Here is a 25,782-nt window from a genome sequence, read left to right on the forward strand (position 1 = left end):
TCTATTCGCTACTATTAGTCTGCCTTGTTTTTTCTCTAAGTCTTCCTTTCCCTCTGTCTTTTTCTCTTACACACACCCATATATTTGGTAACTGGAATTAAGGTATTGTTAGCAAAACATGAAAACAAAAGATGAGTTTTATCAGTTTTATGTTTATTAAATATAAAACAGGATAAGTAAAGTTCAATAAACTCTGGTGCACTTTTCAACACAAACTGACTGCAGTATCATATACTAATATTTAAAATACTGGAAACAACATATCACAGACAATTTGTACCTTGATTCAAATCACTATAAAATATATTTGCAAATATATTATAATATCATATTTTTAAAAACTGCAGTTAGATTTTACATCTAGTTTTAAAAGAAGTGGTTGAAGGAATTTAAAAACAAGAAAAAATAACAAATTTATCTTTCTAATAATCATTATGCAACTTAAACATAAATAGCTGAAATCTGAACATTTGACAACTGCTGTATACTACTGGATGGAAGGCAGGTAATGGAACATAAAATTTCAAAAACACAAATAACATGGCAGCTGCAACACCTTTAATGCTGATTCAGAAACTTAAGAGATAAATATCTTGTCTATTTAGTTTTACATGTGAATGATGTGTGGCTTTTTGCCTACTCCTCTTGAAAATTCTTTTTTCTGGCTGTATTCTTTGTTTTTACTTTGTGCTGGACTCAGCTTTGAGCTGAGTCTGTTGGACGAACAATATAGTTTTAAGCAAAGCAAGTCAATTGCAGATAAAATCCACGTAGAAAAGTGACTTTGTAGCAATCAAGAACATTATTATTTGAACATATTGTAAAAGGATGACAAATACTTGTAAAAAATCTCAGCAGCAGAGTGAAAATCTAGGTCTGGTAAAAACATATTGGTTATGCACAATATTAAGAAAGGGAGAAATCAGATATCTTCCTACATAATGTTGGAAACTTATTCAGCAAATGAGGGAACTGGTAGGCTAAACCACAGTTGTAGAATCTTTACTCATCATAAATGTAACATGATCCGTAAAAACATTAATAAAATGCTAAGTTCTCATTCTATCTTTGACACTGCTGTGCAATATTTGGATAATGGTAAAAATGAGAACAGAATGGAATCAGGTGAAATATAGAAATAGTTTTAACAGTATACCTATAAAGAACTGTATATGACAGGAGTTTTCCTATGTGATTGAAATGACTGGGTTAAATTTGTTGTGAAGATTAAGTAGGAAGTACATAATTAATGCTGATGATTACTGTTGTAGGTATGGAAGTTCAATAGTCTGAATACAAGCGTCATTATTGAAACAGACATAAAGGAACTGTCAAGAAATATTTTCACTGTTTAACTTGCTAATGGAACTGTAGAAAGTTTGCACAAATTAAGACATGAACATGTGGTGCAACCAATACTGAATTTTGAAGAAATAAAGAATAGTTATAATACATATAACTACTGAGGGAGCCTATCACATATCTAGCACTGACACTGATTATGTAGTTGTGAACATGTGCCTCATGCTTCTTTCAAATACTGATACCAGGTGTACCAAAAATCCAAACTCCTGGTTTATCATTTTACTCGTACTTTTGTATTAATACCTTCTGAAAGATAAATGTTAGAATCCATAGTGTAAAATATCTCAAATTGTCTATTAAATCAGAATGAATCTCCACTAGGTATGGGTGTAGATCATCTGTACAAAAGTGGTGACAACTCGAGATCTGTGAAACATGCAAGTCACACTTTGAACATTTTTGTGATTAGGCAAGACTGTGGATCTTCAACCATCGAGCAACAACAACTACTACTACTGCAAACCATGTGGAGTTATCAAGAGCTAGCAGCAGCAGTGCCAGCCATACTGAACGCAAAAGATAATTTTTCTGTGCCACCTGTGTTTACAGTTTTTCCACCCTTTGATGCACAAAGTGAAGAGTGAGACACTTACTACTGATGATCTATTTCAATTTTTTGGCTTGCCAAATTTTCAGCATGGAAAGACAAAAGACCATATTCTTGTTAAGAAGCACCAAGTTCTATCACCAAATGCAGAAACTGGAGCCACTATCAAAGCTGCTGAAACTTGAGCTGCCTAGAATATTTTTGTTATTACAAGAACATGTCTTGATGAAGAAACATATTATTGCAGCCAACTTAAAATTTTGATGGCTGCTGACCCACAAAGATCAAGTAGGAATTGCAATTTTGAATGTTTGCATGGACAGATCTATAATGGTTCTTTAATCAGGTACGTTATAGTGTGTCTTAACCCCTACTTGGAAGTGAGGAACCATACAATAAGGAACCAAAATCCTTCTCTGATGGAAGTAATGTAAATAGCTCAAGACTTTGAAACTGTCCATGCAGCCCAGAGCTTGTTTATGATGGAATAAGATGAAATGGCAGTTAGCTCACCAGCACAGGTCACATAGACATCATGCCACGAGGGCCCGTGCCTTCTCCATGGTCTGGATGACCGCATAAACAACACCACCAATGGAGATGGGGTATGTTACTTACAGCACTGTTGCCCATCTGTAAACACTGTTCTCTTCACCATGCATGCAGTGCAAGCACCATTGATGTGCAACATGTCACAGGTTCTGCAAAAAGGGACACTTGCAAGAGATATGCTTTAGCAGTTGTGCCACAAATACATCTCAACCTGTGGAAGTGAACCAAGTGAGCAATAAACCTACAGAAGTTTAGACTTCTCAGAATTCAGCTCAGGAAATGTACTTAGATGCATTCATAAACAAACATCAGTGGAGTTACTTCTTGATACTGGTGCTTCTGTGTCATTGATAAGTCAAACCACTTACTTAAGTTTAGCATCACTGTCTTTGTAGGCTGCCAAGACAAATGTTTGAGCCTAGTAAGCCTTCTTGTGTCCTTATTAGGACAACTTTTGCTTACTTAGAATCAAATCACTCATCCAGTAAATGTTCTTGTGGTAGTGGACTCCAGAGTGGACAATGTTTTAAGGGGAGACTCTTTCCATGATTTTGGGTTTATGGTTCATGAAACAGTACATTCCACACAATCCAAAAGACCTTGCACCACCCTAAAGACTTTCTGTGATATATTCAAACGTCACTCTTAAGATGGTGGCTACTCTGTAATTGAATAAAGCTCACATAGTGACTCTTGCTCTAGAGGACACCCTCAAACAGAACTGGACAGATTCACTTGTGAATAAGTGTTACTGCACATACTCCATAGTTAATGGGTCACTCCACTGGTAACAATGTCTGCCATTGTTCTGCCTGGCAGGCCCATCAAGCTACTCCTCCCTTGCAGTTCTCTTCCTGTCGCAGTTCTGAGGAGCTGTGGGAGAGTATCTGACTAGATTCTGCCAGCCCATTTTTGTGGGCCACATGGTTGGTTATGACTGATTCCTTTTTCCATTCCCTTTTATCTTCCACACATTCCAGGTCACTTACCCACTACTACCATGTCTTTGGAAAAAATTGTTGCTCTTAAAGGCACCTATGTACTTCATGATTTCATATAATAGGACAGTGTTCTCCTCCCATGCCTTTGAATAGTTTTGTACCTATACAAGGATTCACCAGATTCATAGAGAACTTTTTCATTCAACCTCCATGTCATATGGAAACTGTATCCACACTTTCAGGACCCTACTCCAGGTGGAAATGAAGCCCAACAATGCACCTAATGCCCTTGTATTTTTCTGGCAACTTACAGGTCCCCCCCAATTTGAAAGCCACATTATGCCAGAGTGACTTCATGGCTGCCCTCACTGTGCCCTCTCGGACTTGCTCTCACCTCTGCCAGTAAATGTCTTTTCTGAGGCTTCTCTGTCCTAGCTGGGGACTTTGGTGATGTCCACATGTTTTGATGGCGCCCATCTTGGATCTGTGAGATGACTTCTGCCCACCATGGGTCCTTGCAATACCATCAAAATCAGCTTCATCCTACCTTCACGATCAGCCGCCTCCTACTTTTCTGCCCCCCTCCTCCACATCTCTAGTGGACCATTTGATCCTGACATAGTTCATGCAACTTCTGTCAAGCCTTCTTCTGCTCTAGCATTCTGCAGTGATGCCCATAATATGTAATCTTCCCTGGTGGCAGCTCTACTGGACTGCATGCCACATGCTTCTTCTCCCCAATAGTTGCTGCTGGGGGAGGGGGTAGGTTGGTTCAAATGGCTCTGAGCACTATGGGACTTAACATCTATGGTCATCAGTCCCCTAGAACTTAGAACTACTTAAACCTAACTAACCTAAGGACATCACACAACACCCAGTCATCAAGAGGCAGAGAAAATCCCTGACCCCGCCGGGAATCGAACCCGGGAACCCGGGCGTGGGAAGCGAGAACGCTACCGCACGACCATGAGATGCGGACTGGAGGGTGTAGGAAGGCTTGTATATTGGCACCACCTGATGTCACTGTAAAACGTGATTAGCTCACACAGAATTAGTGTTGATGGCTATGGTGCCACTACACAGGTGGCACTTGTCACCAGAAGCATCCTCTGACATCTCCTGTATATAGGCCAGCCAAGGACCAGTCTGAGCTAGTTATGATTCTACTAGCCATGTGTCGATAGAGTGGAAGTGCACACTGGACTTGGTTTATGAATGCTTACCTTTTAGACTCTATTATTAACAGATGGGACTCTGACACTGCACGAACTGGAATTTGGTTGGACTGTTTACTGAAAGACAACTTGTACTGTGCCTGGGAATTTTTTGTAACATATCTTGAGTTGTCAAATAAACCAGACTGAGTTTCTGTTAGTTTTGAGTGCATAAAATGGATAGTAAATGACAAACACGAAATATGTAATACAAAATAAAAAATATCATTGTTCAAATAAGATAACTAACAATACTTTTCCATTTCCAAAATACACTTGGATCTAAGCATTATATCCATCTGGAAGAATTTACATAAAAATATAGGATTGTGACTACAGAAGACTGATTAAAATGCTATTACATTCAGTGCCATGGCAGACCACAATGACTGGATGAATTTATGTAAAAATATAGACTTGTCACTATTGAAATCTGATTAAAATGCTATTGCATTAGGTGCCATGGCAGATCACAATAAGATAAAATGAGAGACAATATTGCAAGAGATTTTTTTAAGATGTTAAAATTACAGTTGTTATTTCATTTCATCTAACTGTATGACATAACATTGTTCTTGAATGAATTTTAAACAAGTGATGCATAAATTATTTGCTCGCAACAGGATGCTTATAATAGTTTCTTGTCTGAGAGTTTGTCTGATCCTGTATTCAATAAGATGCTGCACCTGCCAGTTATAATACTGTTTATGTGTAAAACTGTATACAGTGCATAATTATACTGAACTATTCATAATAACTTATGACTTTTTAAAACAAAAGTCAAATATTGAAGACCACACCAGTGTATGGTAACACAATTAAACATGAAAGTAAATTTCGACCAAGAATAAATTAAAATCAGTTGCTTGATTGTTCACAATAAGTGCAACAGGTAAGGAATAATGCAAATACAGAATATACTTGCAACGACAATCAAAAGTTGAAATGTTGCATCATTAATTTACTCTGTATGTTATAGTTAAACAGAGAGAATTATTTAGAGTATATGAACAAACATTTTACCAGATTCAAATGTTCTGTATTCATAACTTTTCCTGCATCTGAAAAACATGGCTTGGTATGAAACTGAAGTAATCATCTCCATGGCCATGCCCTAGAAAAAAAAGATCTTTGCAAATTGAACTCATATTCTGCCCTGCCACATAAATATATCTATAAATTTAATGTCAATTGAAAAACAAGGTCATATAATGGATACTGACTAGTAGAAAATTGTACCCAGAATCATTGTTGTGAAATTCTGAAATGGTTTGGTCATTCACTACAAAACTAGTATGAGTTAATATGAGCAGACCTGCCTCACTCCCTTTCAACTATCCCTAACTCTCAGAGACTGTGCAAACACTTGGTCATCTCTTTGTCTGGCACACACTAAAGAAGCAAACTGTTGTAAGCTATTAAAATAATGTGTCTGATAAATTCTAGTGTGGTTTGCTAGAAGTTCTTGACAGAGACATTGAATCTGTGTACTTTGGTCACATGCATTCCAATTGTAGTAGTTGGAAATATCTTCTTGTGGTTTCACTGAAATATATTGGTAGATGAAGTGACCATCAGAACAGTGGGGACCCCATTGAGAGATACATCCTCGCAACATTCTCATGCACATTTCAGGTTTCTCTGTGTGGCTTTACAGCTTCTGAAAGAGAAAAAAAAATCTAGGAGATATAGGGTCAATGGGAGGATCAAGGAAGAAGTAATGACATGAAATTATCTCAGTGCAAACCACTGAGAGATGCTAACCTGCCATTTAATGAGCAGGTAGGGACAATAAAAAAGCAGACGAAAATGTTACTTTCCAAAACAAATTTTGATTTTAAAAAAAAATCATGAATGAACAACCTACAGATAAACTTAGTCAAACTGAAAATTTCCATTGATATAAAGTAACCATATTTTTTTAGTTCGGCAGCTAGTCAAAATTATAAATGAAGCTAATTTTTTTCAGCATTAAAAACTCTAATATGAATCACATAGTAGAGAGTATAGAAGTTATATCGGTGTTATTAGAGTTATGTAATACAGTATTTTGAGAAATTATGACCATCAGTCACAGTATTTATTTATTTATTTTTATTTTGTCCTGTGACATCTTGTGTAGATATAGGTCAAGTCAAAATATAATGCAGAGATAAAAATTACAAATTTTTCACATAAGAACAAGACAGAAATTAACCATGATTTCATATTCAGTTTAAGTAACATTCACTACATGTATAATTGAAACCCCATAAATGATTCCTACAGACAATACTGTTATACAATATACACATATGAACACATTTAAACATAAAAACAATACAGAAACTAATCCTGATTACACATTAAGTCTTAGTAACTGCTGATGACTGAAGGTCAGCCCCTCCCTCTGGAGGTTTGAGTCCTCCCTCAGGCATGGGTGTGTGTTGTTCTTAGCATAAGTTAGTTTAAGGTAGTTTAAGTAGTGCGTAAGTCTAGGTACCAATGACTTCAGCAGTTTGGTCCCTTAGGAATTCACACGTATTTAAACATTTGAACTGAAGATCTTTTTTATCTGATCCTGTTATCAAAATGATCATGTCATCTGCAAACAGAATTTTCTTTTTGTCATGAACAGAGCCCTCAGGTTATGTACATACAGAAGGAAGAGAATTGGGCCTAATATGGACACTTTTGGCACACCATATTTGAGGAAAGTTTTCCCTGACAAGTGTGTTGTTGTTCTTATGATGTTTCCAGTTTGTGTGTCATGTTTAAGAATAACTTTTCGTTGCCATTTTTTAAGATATGATTTGATCCATTCATTTTAAATACCTCTAATACCCTTACTTTCTATTTTGTGTAGTTGGGTAGCATGATCTATAACATCAAACACTTTAGATAAGTCCAGAAATATTCCAGTAGCCATTTCCTTTTGGTCCATAGCTTTCAGGATTGCATTTACATACTCACAGAAATCTGTGGCTATGGATCTGGATTCCGAGATGCCATGCTGACAGTTTGATAGTAATGAGTATTAGTTTGTAAATTCTTGTACCCTATTGGAAAAGAGCTTCTCAAAGATTTTTGAAAAGACACTAAGCTGTCCTACATGCCTATAATTGTTAATATTGCCTGTGACTACCTTTTTTCGCAATGGTGTGACCTTAACAACCTTTAGAAGGTCAGAAAATCTACCAGTTGAAAAGGAATGATTAATAATAAATTTCAGAGGATCAACAATATACTTCCCTATTTGTTTTACAATGCCTTCTGGAACATCATCAATCCCAGATGAAAGTTTCATGAGTGACCTCATTGCCAGTATGAGCTCATCTTGTGTGACCTGTTTGAGAAACATGGATATTTTGGGAGGTCTTCCACTGTGAGAGCAATGTGTATTTCTAGTTTCAAAGTTTTTGTTGTATAAGGCCATTTTCTATATTGCTAAAATAGTGTTAAATTCATTAACCACTGAGTTGGAATCAGATACTTGTCTACTTTCTATCTATAGGTTAATGCTTTTTGCAACTGGGTTTGTGCTTGTTTCAGCTGTGATAATGAGTATGTGATTAACTATAAATTACTCTCATATATCTTGTTAATGAAAAATTCTGTCAGCTTTAGAAGCCTGTATCATTCACTATCCGAACCAGACATTAAATGTACATTATTAGTATGTGTGCATTTTAACTTAGACAGTCTTGAAAGGGGATAAGAGTAGCTGAGTAAGAAAGTTCCACCTCATACAGAGACTCCCATATAAAGAGAAAAAGTAAGGATGGATCAAACCTGACCTCTCTCACATAATGCAAGCATCACACCTGTGTTTTGTGCTTCATCAGGCAGAAGTCATGCATGGATGTTTATAAATGCTTAAATGTTTCATGTAATTGGATTAGTGATTTTAGAAACCACTTAAGCCTGAAATTTTTCATAAATTGTTTTATGGTATTTATGGACTTATCTTCAGTCAGGATATAGTGCAGAAATGAAGTTAATCTTTTGCCTTGTCTCAAAGATACAGACCCATAGAAAATTGTGATAACTGCAGAAACAACCTAAGTCAGTGACTCGACTGATTTCTACTCCATTCAGTAGATGGCATAAAATGTGCAGCCATGGTTGCTATTAACAAAGAACGAGCTTATAACAATGTGTTAACATTACTATCAACTGTCAAAGACTGTGCTGTTTATTAGTTGTGTATAGAGATACTTCATAATGAATTCTGGTAAAAACACAGTTGCTGGTGCATAAAAGAAAATGAAACAAAACTGTGAAAAACAGAGACAAAATTTTATTGGATCATCAAAAATGAAAGATCAAGTGTATGAAAACTGACACTTCCATCAGAGCACTAGATCTGCCTTTAAGCTTAACATGTAATTGTTTCTCCAAATTAATGGCTGATGAAAAGTAACGCTTGAGCACCATAATTAGTTTGTGGTATGGAACTGAGTCTTGGTATGACATATGATTAACTAATTTGGAGATTAATTACAGGGAATATGTTGCTCTAGAGTGAAAGCTTCATTCTGAAAACAAGTTGCCATGACATTTAAGCTATGACTTTCTATGCTTGTTGATATGTTATTTTAGGGTTTTATCTGAAGCCACACAACAGTAACTCTAAATTCATGTGGCCTGTTGGTCCAAAACTGGACAAAAGTGGATCTAGATTAATGTTATCTGCACTGCTCTGTACACAAGTTAAATTTAAGAAGTTCAATAAATTCATGATATAGCCTGTTAAAAATGCATGCTTATGCTTGTTCCTCAAAGACTTAAAAAAAGGTTTGTGCGTATCCATGGAGAAAGTTGTTGAGAAGTGATACTTGGTGTTGGAAACAATCTCCACTGATTTATTGGCTATGGATAGTGAAATATGACTAACATGAAGACTCACATCACAATACAGTGCAGTTAACCAAAAAAAATCAAGGTTTATTATGAACTGTGATATAGCAGTGATGGAGATTTGTATAATTTCTGTTTAAATGTGCAGAAGAGAAAAAATAATTAAAGATGTGCTTAGTACTGATCCAATTTGTTCTGATATAGAAACTGCTGATGGTGCTCACATTCAGAAATATAACAACATATGATAAAGAATGAGTGAGACAAATACTGGCATATAATTGTTGCATCCTTTGAAAGAATCAGAACTAACACAGAACAGTGAAGGTTAGGCAAGCACTAGATCTGTTCATGACTTGTATTGCAGAAACAGACAAGAATATTCAAACTGAAACTGCTTAAGGTTCCATCGACACACATGATTGAAATAGTTTTTTTCTGTAAACCATTGCTTACTGGATGAGATGTGGTACTGTTAGTTTTCCCTACAGGCAACAGCTGATTTTAGACTATACAGCAATCTACTGCTTGTTTCACTGGACATTAGATTATACAGCAGTTTTCTACATATTTTGTTGATTCTCTACAGCATAATGTAAGTTGTACATTATTTCTGTACTTTACTATGATGTGTATAAGCATTGTCTCTCATCTCCTGATACAAGAAAAAAATATCTGTACACCCATCATATTATGTATGACCATTTGGCAGTTTCAGATACACTAATATAAAGGCCTAGTATAAAGGCTGAAACTGATCACTTGAAATTAATAAAGTTCTAAAAAAGCAAATGAGCCACATTTCATTAATTGTTATTTATCCATGCCATCTTATACACCAGCACATTTTAATAATATTGATTTGAAGCAGGTGTTAGTAACACAATTTGTCATGGAACCTCAAAAGTATTTTGCAGTTCACTGCTCTTCTCCTTCTGACTGAAAATGCAACACATCTCTCACTTGTAAAAACTTTTCGAAGTGTTATAGCTTCAATATTGATGTTTTCTCTTGTGTTACTATACAAAGTGAAAATTTAGTAAAATACAAGTATTGGAAGTATTCACATCTATTGGAATGTCACCTGCCTGACAGCCAATTAACATGTACAAACCACAAACTATTATTTTCTCCTTTACATACTATGTTTGTAATCAATGCCTTTTATAATGAGAGGGCATTAGTATATTTGGCAATTAATGCTTTCAGGTATTCAATAGCCTTGAGCACTATTTTTTACAAAACTATGCTTGTTTCCTCCACTCTTCCCTCCATAATGAAATTAGTTGCTCCCTTATTCCCCTCCAACTTGCAGACCTAAGCAGACTTGTGGACCTAATGAAATCAGAGAAAATCTCTGGGATTGAATTCACAGTCATGTGCATACAGTTAATGGTTTTACCAATTAGGTGTTTAATTACATAAGCATATAGCTGCAGCCTTTGCTGAGTGGAATGTGAGAAAACGAAGTGTGATTAATCAGTTACACATCTTATGGTTGTGTCGCCATGCCCATTAACTCTCTAAGGTCTAAATTTACAGATCCAATAAAATTTATAATCCAAGGCCTTCCATACCATTTAAAAAATTATGTAATCTTCGTATTGATAGGCCTAGCATAAATCATTTTTACTTCAGCTGCAGTTGCCAACATTAACCAGTATGCCCACAATGAATAAATTTGTCAACACTAGTACCATTACCACTTCTAATATAATTGCCACTGTAGACTATTTTCAGTACAGTCTCAGTGTGGCATGACCCATTTTGTAACTCTTACCTTTAATAACATCCTCAGGTGTTTCAGAGTAGAAAAAGAAAGATCTGAGGCCTTCATCCATAGCTATTAGTGTGTCTTTCGTTTGCTTATTCCACCTCCAGAGCAGAAATTTACTTCCAGTACTAGTCACATCTTTCATTAGTAGTTTCACCACCTATATAACAAAGGCAATTAAAAGACATGTATATCAATGCTATTTTTTTAAAGTAGTAAGTCAGATACTTAAGTCACAATACATTCTATGAAGGTTATGTGATATAAATATCAGTTAGTGAGATTAACACTAAATTGTTGAAATTCTACAAAATTTAAAATAATTTGGTTTGAAATAATGTGTTAATATTTAGTGTATTTCAATTATATTAGTTAACAATTTTTCATCCAGCAATGATTTTATAACTATGTAAAATTCCTACCTGACACTTGTAGCTGCCATTTTTCTATCTGACATGCTAAAATACAAGGGTAAGTCAAAAGGTAAGGGCAACAAAAAACAATTATTAGGCTGACAACATTTTAAGTAACGTCATTTCTTGCACTTGGTGTCTCCCTTGACAAATTTCCTAATTCCATCATGCAAGAAGCTGTTTGGCATCATGCATGTCCATTCTTGCTCTGACTCAATGGATTTGTCATCTGAAAAAAAGCCTTGATGAAAAAGGTGAAAATTTCATTGAGCTATGTGAGACCTGTAGAATGGATAATCTAATAGCTCAAAACCAAGATTTTGAATCCACTGCATTATTTTCTCTTCTGTACAAGGGTGAGCATTATCCTGAAGGAAAATCATATCTTTTGAAAGCTTCCCTCTCCTCTATATTTTTATTTGAGTTTCAGATCTTGCACTAGCAGACAGTAGATGTCACTATTTCCAGTTAGACATTTAGGTGTGTAAGTGAATCACTGGTGGACCTTCCAATCTTAAAACACTACCATCATCAACTTTCCTGTAGAAGCTTGATTTTTGAAAGTTTTGGCTCTAGATGAAGATAGATTTGCACATTGTGTTCATTCACATACTGTGTGGTTGATAGTGATGGACCAACATCTCACCAACAATTACTACGTGACTGAGAAAGTTTTTTGCTTCCTTTTCAAAAGATTTTAAATGTGATTTCAACATCTTCCAAATGTTCTTGTTTGTGTTTGTCTATCAGTTGATACAGTACCCAAGAAGTACAAAATTTGTGATAATATAGAGCTTCATGGATGATTACAAATGCTGAACCATCTCAGATGTTCATCTTATGCAGAATTTCATCAACATAAATGATTTGCTCAGGTGTCTCAATGTTCCATTGGATTTTTGAAGTGGGTGGCCAATCTGAATGCTCTTCTTTGCAGACAGTAATATGTACAATTATAAAGTAATTTATGCACTTGTAAATTTTTCATTCACTATGACATCTCTCACCATATTGCAGCTGCTTTCTGTGAACAATCTCCACAAATTTATTCTCTTCAGAGTACATACAATGATACATTGTCCTCATTTTTCTCTTGGGACCTATGAAAATGTGACATTTGTGATAACATACTCCAAAAATAGCTACTTCATGAACCAACACAGCTAACACACAAGTACAGCACTATGGTTAGCTTTCAACCTATGGAACAGAAAAATTGCTTTTACTTGTTGACACGCCCTCACGTATAATTTGCATTTTAAATAAGCTTCACTCATAACATATTATGTAATATATCTCTTAATAAAGCATTTTTTGCATTGCCATTTGTTTTTTAAGTATGGATATAAGTAAATGTCCTTTTTGAAAAATTAAAAGCTGCATATGTAATAAACTGATTTTTGCGATCCACCAAAAATTAGACTTAGGAATAAAGTGGTCAGAGAGAAGCTGTACTAAAAACACAGCTTTCATAATTATACTGGTACATGTAATAATATACAGCATGAAGAAAAGTTTGTGCACATGGACTTTGTAGTGTGATTCCTCACGTCCTGGCAGTACAAAAATGTCTCTCACAAAATTTCATTTTGCTATATTTCATGCAGTAAATGGACATTAAATATCAGCAATATGGCAACACTGTAATCACATATACACTAACTACCTCTGTCAAGATAAAACAGTAGTGCTGTGCAGTTGGTGCAGTGGACAGTGTTTTGGGTTAGAATGCAGTAGGTTGAGGGTTTAATTCCTGGTCATGGATTATTTGTTTCATCTGCTAAAAGTAGTTTGCATGGTATAGTATCAGGCATCTTAATCTTCACACAGTGATTACAGTGGGTCCTCTACAAAACATTTGCAGTTATATATTATGAACGCAGAAATGGATATACAATCATTTTCATTGGTCAGCTTTTAAAGAAACCTTTTGCATGTCATGGATGTGAATTGTTTCACATCATTGCTTCTGCTAGATTCCAAACTTTTCTTCTGTGTACTTTCCCCCAATGGTTCCATTGGTTAATGTCAACTATTATTCTTGCCATGTTCAGGTCCATTACAGTCTGTTTGGGCCTTATGTCACCAGTAGGGCTAGCAATGTGCTTTGCAAAGTAATTTCATTGGGACCATTATGGGAGGGTACACAGAAAACAGGTTTGGACTCTAGTAGTTGTAGTCATGTGAAACCGTTTGTGTCCATGACATGCAAGAGACTTCTTTAAAAGCCGACCAATGAAAATGATTGTACTTCCATTTCTATGTTCGTAGTATGTAACTGCAAATGTTTTGTAGAAGATCCACTGCAATCACTGCATGATTATTTAACTGCCAGATACCATACCACACAGACTACTTTTAGCAAATAAAAACAAATATGCCTCAACCCAGAATTGAAACCTCGACCTCCTGCATGCCAACACAAAACACTATCTACTGCACCAACTGCACAGAAATGCTCTATTTGCTGATTTGCTGAGAGAGGTAGCTTCCATACAGGTGATTACAGTGTTGCCAGATTGTTAATCTTCAATGTCCATTTACTGCCTGAAATACAGGGCTATTACAAATGATTGAAGCGATGTCATAAATTCACTGTAGCTCCATTCATTGACATATGGTCACGACACACTACAGATACGTAGAAAAACTCAAAGTTTTGTTCGGCTGAAGCCGCACTTCAGGTTTCTGCCGCCAGAGCGCTCGAGAGCACAGTGAGACAAAATGGCGACAGGAGCCGAGAAAGCGTATGCCGTGCTTGAAATGCACTCACTTCAGTCAGTCATAACAGTGCAACAACACTTCAGGACGAAGTTCAACAAAGATCCACCAACTGCTAACTCCATTCGGTGATGGTATGCGCAGTTTAAAGCTTCTGGATGCCTCTGTAAGGGGAAATCAACGGGCCGGCCTGCAGTGAGCGAAGAAACGGTTGAACGCGTGTGGGCAAGTTTCATGCGTAGCCCGTGGAAGTCAACGAATGAAGCAAGCAGGGAGCTAAACGTACCACAGCCGATGGTTTGGAAAATCTTACGGAAAAAGCTAAAGCAGAAACCTTACTGTTTACAATTGCTACAAGCCCTGACACCCGATGACAAAGTCAAACACTTTGAATTTTCAGCGCCGTTGCAACAGCCCATGGAAGAGGATGCGTTCAGTGTGAAACTTGTTTTCATTGACGAAGCAACATTTTTTCTTAATGGTGGAGTGAACAGACACAATGTGCGAATCTGGGCGGTAGAGAATCCTCACACATTCGTGCAGCAAATTCGCAATTCACCAAAAGTTAACGTGTTTTGTGTAATCTCACGGTTTAAAGTTTACGGTCCCTTTTTCTTCTGTGAAAAAAACATTACAGGACATGTGTATCTGGACATGCTGGAAAATTGGCTCATGCCACAACTGGAGACCGACAGTGCCGACTTCATCTTTCAACAGGATGGTGCTCCACTGCACTTCCATCATGATGTTCAGCATTTCTTAAACAGGAGATTGGAAAACCGATGGATTGGTCGTGATGGAGATAATGATCAGCAATTCATGTCATGGCCTCCACGCTCTCCCAACTTAACCCCGTGCGATTTCTTTCTGTGGGGTTATGAGAAAGATTCAGTGTTTAAAGCTCCTCTACCAAGAAACGTGCCAGAACTGCGAGCTTGCATCAACGATGCTTTCGAACTCATTGATGGGGACATGCTGCGCCAAGTGTGGGAGGAACTTGATTATCGGCTTGATGTCTGCCGAATCTCTAAAGGGACACATATCGAACATTTGTGAATGCCTAAAAAAACTTTTTGAGTTTTTGTATGTGTGTGCAAAGCATTGTGAAAATATCTCAAATAATAAAGTTATTGTAGAGCTGTGAAATCGCTTCAATCATTTGTAATACCCCTGTACATACCTGGCAAAATTTTGTGAGAGACATTTTTGAATTTCCAGTGTGTGAGGAATTGCACTGTGAAGTCTGAGTGTGCAAATTTTTCTTCACCCTGTATTATTAATCACTTTTTACACAGAGGAATGGACTGCTGTTTAAGTAACTATAGAGCAATTATCTGTATGATCTTCATCTACAGCAGTGTGCTCTATGAAACAACTTGAATAGAGGAGGACGTTAAGTTCTTATTTATAGACAAAGGAGACAGATAGAGGGACACCCTAAATCAAATTCACATACGTACTATCAGTAGTGTTACTCATCTGTGGATATAATGATATTTCAGAAAAAAATAAAGAATTTGATAAATGATAGACTTCATTATTTCATATATTAAGATTTCCTCCCACTCTACATGCAAATTGCACATGAGAACAAGGACTGTTTACATTCTGCTCTGTAACTTGTCATTAATGTAATCTTGTTTATGTTATACCTTCATTACTGTCTTTTAAGAATATTTTTTGCTATGATACATCATTAAAACATAATTCTTGAAATTTTGCCTATAGATTTCAGTCAGCTGGCATCTTTGAACATCAGACACATTATAGTTTTCAGTATGCCCAGACTGTTAATACAGAGTGTTACAGAAATAAAGAGAGCAAACTTATATAGAGGACATGCAAAAGATTATCTCTTTTGTTTTTCTTTTATTGATTTTGGGCCATGAGAGACTACACTAACAAACATTTATAAATTAGAGGAGCCCTTCTTCAGAGTTCCAGTACTAAATTATATATTATACCTTAGCAACTGTGGCATCTATCCATTTCACTTTTGCACCATCAATTATGACAACAGCAGGTTGGGATTCTGAACACATCTGCACTACCTCCTCACGTATATACTCTGCACCCGGGAACATAAGATTCTGCTGTGGTGCCACTAGAAGTACATTCATGTCAAATACCTGTAAACAGTGGAAATTCTCTTCGTCATATTACCAAAACTTTTCTATCACAACTTATAATGTATGTTCAATACTTTTATGCAAAAATCTTTAATTTTCATCATTAATTCATGATTTATTAAGAAGTAAATTCAGCAATAACAATAACAACAAAAAACCAAAAATAAAGACATAAATTTTATAAATAACAGAATACCTTCACTCTACAAATTAAATCTACATTTATTAGCAGGACAGAGCAAATGAAACTATTCTAATAATGTTTACATGAAAGGAAAATTCAGTTGAGGGAACTAATAAATTATGAGACAGAATTTTTGACAGTTTCTACCTGCAGGAGTACTGTCAACAGAGACATATGAAAATAAAAGGGTGCACTCTTTAACTTCAGACAGTGTCCTCACTACAAGTGGGCCTCTCCCATCCTGGAGTCTGAATGACCTGCCCATCCTTTTCAACCTTCCACAATATGTTCCTCTCCTCTCCCCAATGAAGGAAGTATTTGTCCCAAAAGCTAGGAAGTTCCCCTTTTACTTTTATAAGTGTGTATCTTAGGCACTATACATTATGCCTCTTGAAATTAGGTACTGGCCAATAATTATGAGTCATAATTTAATTAATAATGTTTAAACCAATTAATTTCTTATATCAAGCAAATGAGGTGGTTATAGTTGGATTACATGGTTTTACTGTAAAATCTGACATACTGATTTCAATCTGTGGAAAAGAAAAGGAAGAAGCCTAAGAATTTAGTCACATGGTCAAGGCAACAAAGGGGGAGGGTGAATAAACTGAAACAGTTATAGTACTAACAAAAGAAAGTTACAGATTAAAGTCATTTGGTCACTTATGAAAAATAAACTTTAAATTTGTACATAGAACAAAATGATGATTGACATGTTGAGTAATGTTTAAGTTAATTAAACTAAAAATGGCAAATTCAAAAAGGATTGAGGCAAATGATTGACAGATTATGTGATATTCATCAGAGGCTGAGGCTGTATTAATGAGATATTTTCACAAAAGCAGCACAGAGAGATTAATGTCAGTGGAAAGGAACCACACAACTCAGTACAGGATCTGCAAAAACATATTTCCTCACAACTCTTCCTCAGGTCACTACAAAATGACCCTAACCTGTCCTATTCAGAACTCCAGGCTCTACATTCCCTAAAAGCTGATGACTCCATCATTATCCTCCCAGCAGACAAAGGATCTACCACTGTAACAAAGGATCTACCACTGTAGTACTTGACCAAAAGGAGTACGTTAGTGAAGGTCTATGTCAGCTGTCTGACAACACCTCTACATACAGTGTCTGACATCAAGATCCCATCCCTGTGATTCAAACTGACCTACAGTCCCTCCTTAAAACCTCAGGCCCCCCTTGAGGACTAACACCTCAATTCATAGAACTTCTCACCCCACCCAAACCACGCACCCCCACCATTTACCTTCTTCCTAAGATTCACAAACCTAATCATCCTGGCCTTCCTATAGATGCTGTCTTCAAAGCACCCATGGAACATGTATCTGCCTAAGTTGATCAACATCTGCAACCCTCAGTACAAAAACTCCCCTCCTACATCAAAGATCTCAACCATTTCCTAGATCATCTGAAATCTGTGCCCATCCCACTCCCACCACACACCTTGCTTGTCACCATTGATGCCACCTCCCTCTATACAAACATCCCCCATGTTCATGGTCTGTCTGCTGCTGAATATTTCCTCAGTCAGTGTCCACCTGTTTCCAAACCTATGACATCCTTCCTATTCACATTAATCAACATCATACTTACCAACAACTACTTCACCTTTGAGGGGCAGACAAACAAACAGATCAAGGGCATGACCATGGGAACCAGGATGGCTCCTTCCTATGCCAACATTTTCATGGGTTGCTTGGAAGGAGCATTCCTGGGATTCATAAGTCTTCAGCCCCTGGTTTAGTTTGGATACAATGATGACATCTTTACCATATGGTCTCATGGTGAGGCTGACTTGCTAAAATTACTGGAATCTCTGAATACCTTCTCCCAATTAAATTTTACATGGTTCTATTCTGAATCCCATGTCACTTTCCTTGATGTTGATCTTGTCCTCACTGAAGGTCAGCTACACACTTCTGTCTACATTAAACCTACCAACAAACAACAGTACTTACATTTTGACAGTTGCTATCCTTTCCACATCAAACATTCCCTCCCATACAGCTTTGACATCTGAGGCAAATTTATTTGTTTGGATGCAGAATCTTTACAGCAATACACCAACATTCTCACCTCAGCCTTCACTGCACATTATTACTCCATCAGCCTAGTTAAAAAGCAGATTTTCCAGGCCACACATCCAGTCCTGGTCAGCATTTGTCAGGAACCACCTGAAGATGGCAGCATGTATGTCTGCCAAAATATTGTGGAGAAATTATGACGCTACCCAGCCGGATACCATAGAACTGTTCAAATCCTGGTACTGCTGATCCCTCCACAAAGTAGCTTTGAAGCACACTGTTGGTGACTCGGTATTATCCTGGTCAGGAATGTGTTAATCAGCTACTTCAACAGGACCATGACTTCCTAAAATCATGCCCTGAAATGAGATCCATTCTGTCTGAAATTTTGACCACCACACCTAGAATAGCTTTCTGTCGCCATCTCAATCTCTGCAATGTTCTTGTTAGACCCTATGCCCCTTCTGTACCCATCTCCCTACTCTATGGCTCCTGACCCTAGGAGCAACCCAGCTGCAAGACTTGCCCTATACACTCTTCTACCACCACCTACAATAGCCCTATAACTGGCAAAACATATACTATCAAAGGGAGAGCCACCTGCCAAACGACACGTCATATACCAGCTATTATGTAAACACTGTTCAACCTTCTACAATGGCATGACTACCACAGAATTATCAATTAGGATGAATGGGCATAGACAGAGGGTATATGCTGGCAACACGGAATATCCTGTTGCAGTGCATGCTCTACAACATGACATTCATGACCTTGGCACCTGTTTCACCACATGTGCCATTTGGATTCTTTCCCTTGACACCAGTTTCTCAGAACTCGGCAGGTGGGAACTAGTACTACAACATTTTCTTGGTTCTCGCCACCCACCTGGCGTTAATTTACATGAAATTCCTCCAACTCAGCTTTTCTCTTTGCTTCATTCCGTTTTAGTTTTCTACATCTTTCATTATCTTTCCCATCTATTTTTCACTGCCCCCCACCCACCCCCCACCCCCACCTCTGTTAGCTTCTCGCTCATATTAATTCATGCATGATGTTTTAGTAGTAATCTCTGTCTTGCATATTATTCTGTCCTCCACCTTTAAGCTCTCAGGTTTTCAAATCTCATCCAATGCAGTCCCCAACAATCAGTCTTTCCTTCTCATCCCGTAGAGTTAGTCTCCCCTGAGCTACAGTTCTGGGTGACTTTCCCAAAATATACCCCTTTTCTTAGACCTCTCCAGTCCTTTACCTTCACCCTTCTTCCTTCCTCTTCAACCCTTCAGCCTGAAGAAGGAGCCACTGGTTCTGAAAGCTTGCCAATCACAACAGTCTTTTACGTGTGTTTCTGCCACCACTTGATGAGTCATTTTTGTTCCATCCAATTAAATAAAACATATGGTGTGATACATTCAGTGTGTCCAACATTAAGTCATTGACTCTTCTCTGTTATAAAAGATTTTTCTGGATGATTAATGATTGTAATAGAAATTTTGTTAGTAATGATAAATAGTTGCTAAATTTCATCACTGTGAAGTGTTGCATTATAGAACTTGAAGCCATGTATGTAGCAAAATCCAAGTATTATATTCTGCATGTGGGATTATACTAGAAGTATGGTACACTGGAGAGTAGTGTTAAGATGTGGGGAGGGTAAGTGGTGTAGTTAGTAAATATTATCTTTGATTTTGATAAAGCCAGAAAAAGAAGAAGATACAAAACAAGACAAAAATATAACAATTAATATAAATAAAGAGATGACATTAGAGAAAAACCAGTAAAATGTGCAAAATAGAACATTAGCAAGTGACAGAGAAACATGGATGCAATAGTGAACTTTACATACAGATAAAGGTTACAGATAATCTAATGGTACCCCCTGACTGTCACTACATAGGTTTGCTGGCAAATTTAAGTATCCAACAATAGAAAGGCACAATGATAGCATGTCTTAATATCTGGAGATTATCTTATATTGTTTGTAATAAGAGGGTGTACTAAACAGATAATTACACAATACATCAGTGTCAAGGGCAAACTTGCATACCAGCTGGATTTCTAAGTTTTTACCAAAGAACAACCTTTGAACTTCTTTGGATTGATCAGCAATACAAAAAGGATTTAAGAATAGAAGTGCAGCAGTTGTGAATGGTGTTCCAGTGTGATCATCCATGGTGAACAGCAATAATATTTGACCCATTTTGCTGTTATTCTGTGATCATATTAATGGTTTGTCTATAATGTGTGTCTTACTCAACTTTTCTCTTTGTTAAATATCAGTATTCTCATGATAATATTAAGCTAGCAAAAGGAGATAAACAGTACCTGTTTAACATAAATAAGGATTCAATAGCTTTTATTCATTAAAATAACAGCTTTCCTGTCAATTTAATACGTTACATTTAGCAATGAGTTACCTGTTCTGCTGTGAGTTCTTAATGAGCTACTGGCATACTTACGAAGTAATGAAATGAAAATCTGTACAACTTTTACAGAAAATTAAAACATTGCTTCTAACCTATTCCTCCTAGAAATAATCTAATTATATAGATTCAAGAACTGAAAACCCCTGTTAGCAAGTGTTACAAAAAGGATAGATTGTTACTCACAATACAGAGGAGATTTGAGTCACAGACTGTCACAACAAAAAGACTACTAAACATGTGAGCTTTCAGTCAAAAGGCCTTCTTCTAAAGTGAACAACAGGCACATACAGCTACAACTCACACATACATGATCACTGTCTCTGGCCACTGATGCCAGTCTCTGTGGCCAGAGAGTGGTCATGTGCATGTGTGTGTGTGTTTTGTCTACCTTAGAAGAAGGCCGTTTGGCTGAAAGCTCACTTGTTCAGCAGTCTTTTTTGTAACTTTCTGTGACTCAACACCCCCTCTGTATGGTAAGTAGCAATATATCCTTTTCATAACACTGTCACTTTCCCTTAAGACTTAATTATAAATATTATCCTTAGACACTTATCACTGTTTTCATGTAAATGTGACAAATGCAATTATAGGTAGACACCAGGTACTTAGCGTAACTCAGGGAGCAGCAATGTTTTGCAAGTATTGGTTTATATATTAATGCCAGTGTGAAACTAAAATTAGCAATAGGAAGACACTGCTTCATTAAATAGTTGTTCTAGCTTTATTAATGATGAACTGAACAAAAGTAAAAAAGAAGAAGTGTTGAAGAGTGATAGTGGCTTTGAGACACTGCTGAGAGATTCAGTCCCATGCACAAGCTGAACATGTACTTACAGAACATTCCTTAATGATAATTTTTGGTCTGGCTGCATCATATAGAATGAAAATGAGATTCACACCAACTCCAATGACCATACCCAGCTCAAGACCAATGATGAGGCAAGCCAAGAATGTGATGAAGTAAGGAATCAAGTCAATTCCTGTAACCAAAACAATTAACATTATCTTCAAGATTTTAAATCAATCAATTAAAGTTTATGCTTAATAAAAGTAATGGTATCTGTTATTCAACACTTGCCAGAAAGGGTCTATAAATTAATATTATGACTGCATAAAAAATGAAGACATAATCTTAAAAAGGGAAAAAGGATTAATTAGATGAGGATGGTGAGAAATATTGGTCAGTGCCTCTTCAATGAAAACATTCCTCCCATTCATTTAAAATAACTTATGAAACCCACAGAAACCTTGACCAGGATGGTAAGACAGGGATTCAAACTTCACCTCCCTTAAATGTTATGTATTCACCATAGTGCCTGTGATTTAGGTAGCAAAGATTTCATTTTGCAGTCTGAAATTCTGCACTAGGAGGAAGAAATGTAGTAAATGAAGGGCTGGAACTGTGGTCATGGCTGTGCTGCTGTCTATTCAGTCAGCTGATGCATTTTGTATGACCATACAACAAGATAAATGTTGTAAGAAGCATGTCAACAGGTATTCAAAAAGTGTTCCTGAGATTTGTTGACAGACAGAATATTGTGTTATGTGGAGTGAGGAGAGACTTGGATTTAAAGAGTGATTGTGACAAGATATTATTGTTGCATCTTTAAATTTTATAGTTTTTGAGTATCTACAGATTGTGCCAGGATAGTTATTAATGTTTTTGTTGATTAATCTCCTCATTAGAACACAGCTTTGCACAGATTACCATTTTAATGTTCAGCAATAGGTGAAATGTAAAATGTGTGTGTGGCTAGGGCCTCCCTTCAGGTAGACTGGTTACCTGAAGCAATTCTTTTCAGTTTATGTCAGATCAGCAAGTCCACTTCAGTGAAGATGAAATGATGAAGATAACACAACACCCAGTCCCCAAGTGGAGAAAATCTTCAACATGGCCTCGAGTCTAACCCAGGCCTCATGCATGGCATTCTACCACACTGACCACTCAGGTATGGAAACTAACTGGTAATGGGTTAAACACATAGAAAAGTATGCCTACAGTGAAAAACCTTGATACATAGAGACTAATTTCAGTTTATGACTAGTTAATGACTATGAGCTAAGGAACCAAATTATGTTCATGTTCATAACAGAGTTATCCATGAGACCAAACAACAAATATACCATTGCAAAAATTTGGTAACCTGATACACAAGTAAGTTAATTCACATTGTTTATTGGAACATTAGCACTTGTTTTGCAAGTCTGGTAAAGCTATTATCAGTTATTATGAAATGAAATTTAACTTTATAAACAATGCAGGTATGGTAAGGTATGGGAAAGTGAAGTATGCAACAATGGACTGGAATTTTTTGAGACTGGTATTGATACAGAAATAAATGAGCACTTTAATCACAAGTATAATATATTGTATAGTGGGACAGTTAGAGATTTCAAATAAAACTTTAGTGTCATTAAACTTAAATCTTCTTTCTCTCTATCTTTGTGTTAAAGTTATGATCGAACTTTGTAAGCCAAAGGCTACAGACCTCAGAAAACAAGAGTAGAATTCACACAGCATGGGTTTTCAAGCAACTGCTCATCTGAATGAAAAACTTCATACATGCTTTGAAGAGACAGAAGATAGACATTTTCATATTTTAGCAGTTGTATTCACTCTGGAGAGAGCTTTTGCAGGGCACAAATCTTTTGAAATATACTATACATCATCTGGAACTGTATGCTGTCTTTCAATAGCAGGCACCATAAAGCAAGGTTGCATGAGAGAATTGGTCAGTTTATTCTCACCTTGATTATGAAAGTCAAGAAAAAATGTAGAAAAACTTGTCTGCTATGAAAATGAGTATGTTAGTAGGCCTATATGACTTCTATCATAGCAAGCTGGAACAACACCCACTTGTAATGATTGTGCCCCTGATGATTAATAATTTTACTTTGCAGTAACTATATTAATTATCATACTGTTAGGTGCACTGTACATATGTGACATATACCTAAATACTTGAAAAATTGAAATGCTCCTTGCTACACCTAAATTCCTTAGTCAGTAATTTACTTTCATTGCATTGAGTCCAACAGTATAATTAGTTTTCACGCATGGCATGTTAATCATAAAATTCTGGTAACTGAAATTCTTACTATCGTACAACTTTGACATCATTTGAGCTAATCTGTACATCTTAAAGTGGTCAGACCGTTCATTATAAAACCTGGTATCCTATTTTCATGGTAATGTATTTTATTTCACATGAAACTATCTAGGAGAGGTAATTAGCACTGAAAATTCCATACTGTCATAATTGCTATTGCTGATGTTATCTTTGGGTTTGTTAGGTTCTGAACTTCAACACTTACTTATGTTGCTCCTTTTTTGTGGGTCGTATTGCACACCTTACTAATTGAGTGATAAATTAAGATTTTGAATAATTTGTCATCATACAAAATATTTTTTTTAAATATTGCATGAGTACCCTTGATCTGTGCATTCTTAGTGCATAGATATAAAGTGATTCCAAAAACTTTTCTAAAATCTTAGCTCACTGTATTTTTCTAAACCAAAACTTTGTAAGTACTTGTAGTCCATCCTGAATAGAAATATTTTATCTAGTCATTCATTAAATAACTGTATAATTTCTGAAATAACAGTTTGTTCATGCCCATTTTATAAATAGTTGGACGTCACTCAAAGTGACTCAGACTGCATCCAGTCTCGGTTGAGTTAACAAGCACATAACACGTACACTCCCAGTCTTGCTCATGCTTCAGCTATGTGCAGGAACGATGTGCATTCATGCTGCAAAAGATCACTAATATTGATGACTAGTACTTTCAAGTGATCTCTGTAACTCAAATTAATGGATATTTTGACTGTACTGTGCACAATTGGTAGGAGGTGTAAACTATCATTGTCATGCTGTAATGAAACTGGCCAATACAATTTTGATGTAAATGTATATTGATGAAACATAATGCTGACATAAAATTAATTATGTTATGAGAAACATAATAATCTTTATATTTCTAATGTACTTCACAGTTTTGTTTATTTGTGTTTTTAACAATATTTAGACTTTCTATTACAATCATACTTACTGTTTTCCATAATTGTTCAAAAAGATAAAATCAATAGGAAATTGTATTTCTTTTTGCTTTTATGAAATATTAGTCAAATTGCAGTTCTTTGGTCAAGGATATTGATTATACTGATCACATAAACACACCCTTGCACTGAAAATATAATATAATTAGATGAATGAAAAGTCTACTCACCAAGTGGCAGCAGGAGAACACACATATGAAGGTATTAAAGTTTGCAAGCTTTTAAAGGCAGTGACTCCTTCTTCTGACAGAAGTGTTGAAGGAGAAGGAAGAGGGGTGAAGGAAAAGGACTGGTCAGGTTTAGGAAAAGGGGTAGAGCTCTGAAAGGTCTCCCAGAACACTAGGTCAGGGGAGACTTATTGGACAGGATAAGGAGGAAAATCTTTCCTTCTATCTCGCCCTGTAAGTGTCCCCTGACTCAGTTCTAGGTGACTTTTCCAAACTCTACCCCTTTTCCTAAACCTGACCATTCCTTCTTCTTCAACCCTCATCCTTCTCCTTCTGCCAGAAGGAGCCACTGGCTCCAAAAGCTTGCAAACTTTAATACCTTTATATGTGTCTTCTCCTGCT

The 25,782-nt window shown here is 36.5% G+C and overlaps 1 protein-coding gene across 1 annotated transcript in view; it reads right to left on the reverse strand.

Moving 5' to 3' along the window:
- Positions 1–84: 84 nt before the first annotated feature.
- The window catches only part of LOC126162758 (sodium-independent sulfate anion transporter-like), a 183,335-nt gene continuing 157,637 nt past the window's right edge, over positions 85–25,782 (reverse strand). The window contains exons 9-12 of the mRNA XM_049919446.1: positions 21,988–22,133; positions 16,331–16,495; positions 11,239–11,392; positions 85–6,279 (exon numbers count right to left, since the gene is read on the reverse strand). Of these exons, the coding sequence (XP_049775403.1) occupies positions 6,251–6,279; positions 11,239–11,392; positions 16,331–16,495; positions 21,988–22,133 (494 nt within the window). The 3' untranslated portion in view covers positions 85–6,250. The remainder of the gene's footprint in view (positions 6,280–11,238; positions 11,393–16,330; positions 16,496–21,987; positions 22,134–25,782) is intronic.

Source organism: Schistocerca cancellata, chromosome 2, assembly GCF_023864275.1.
Source record: "Schistocerca cancellata isolate TAMUIC-IGC-003103 chromosome 2, iqSchCanc2.1, whole genome shotgun sequence".
Lineage (NCBI taxonomy): Eukaryota > Metazoa > Arthropoda > Insecta > Orthoptera > Acrididae > Schistocerca > Schistocerca cancellata.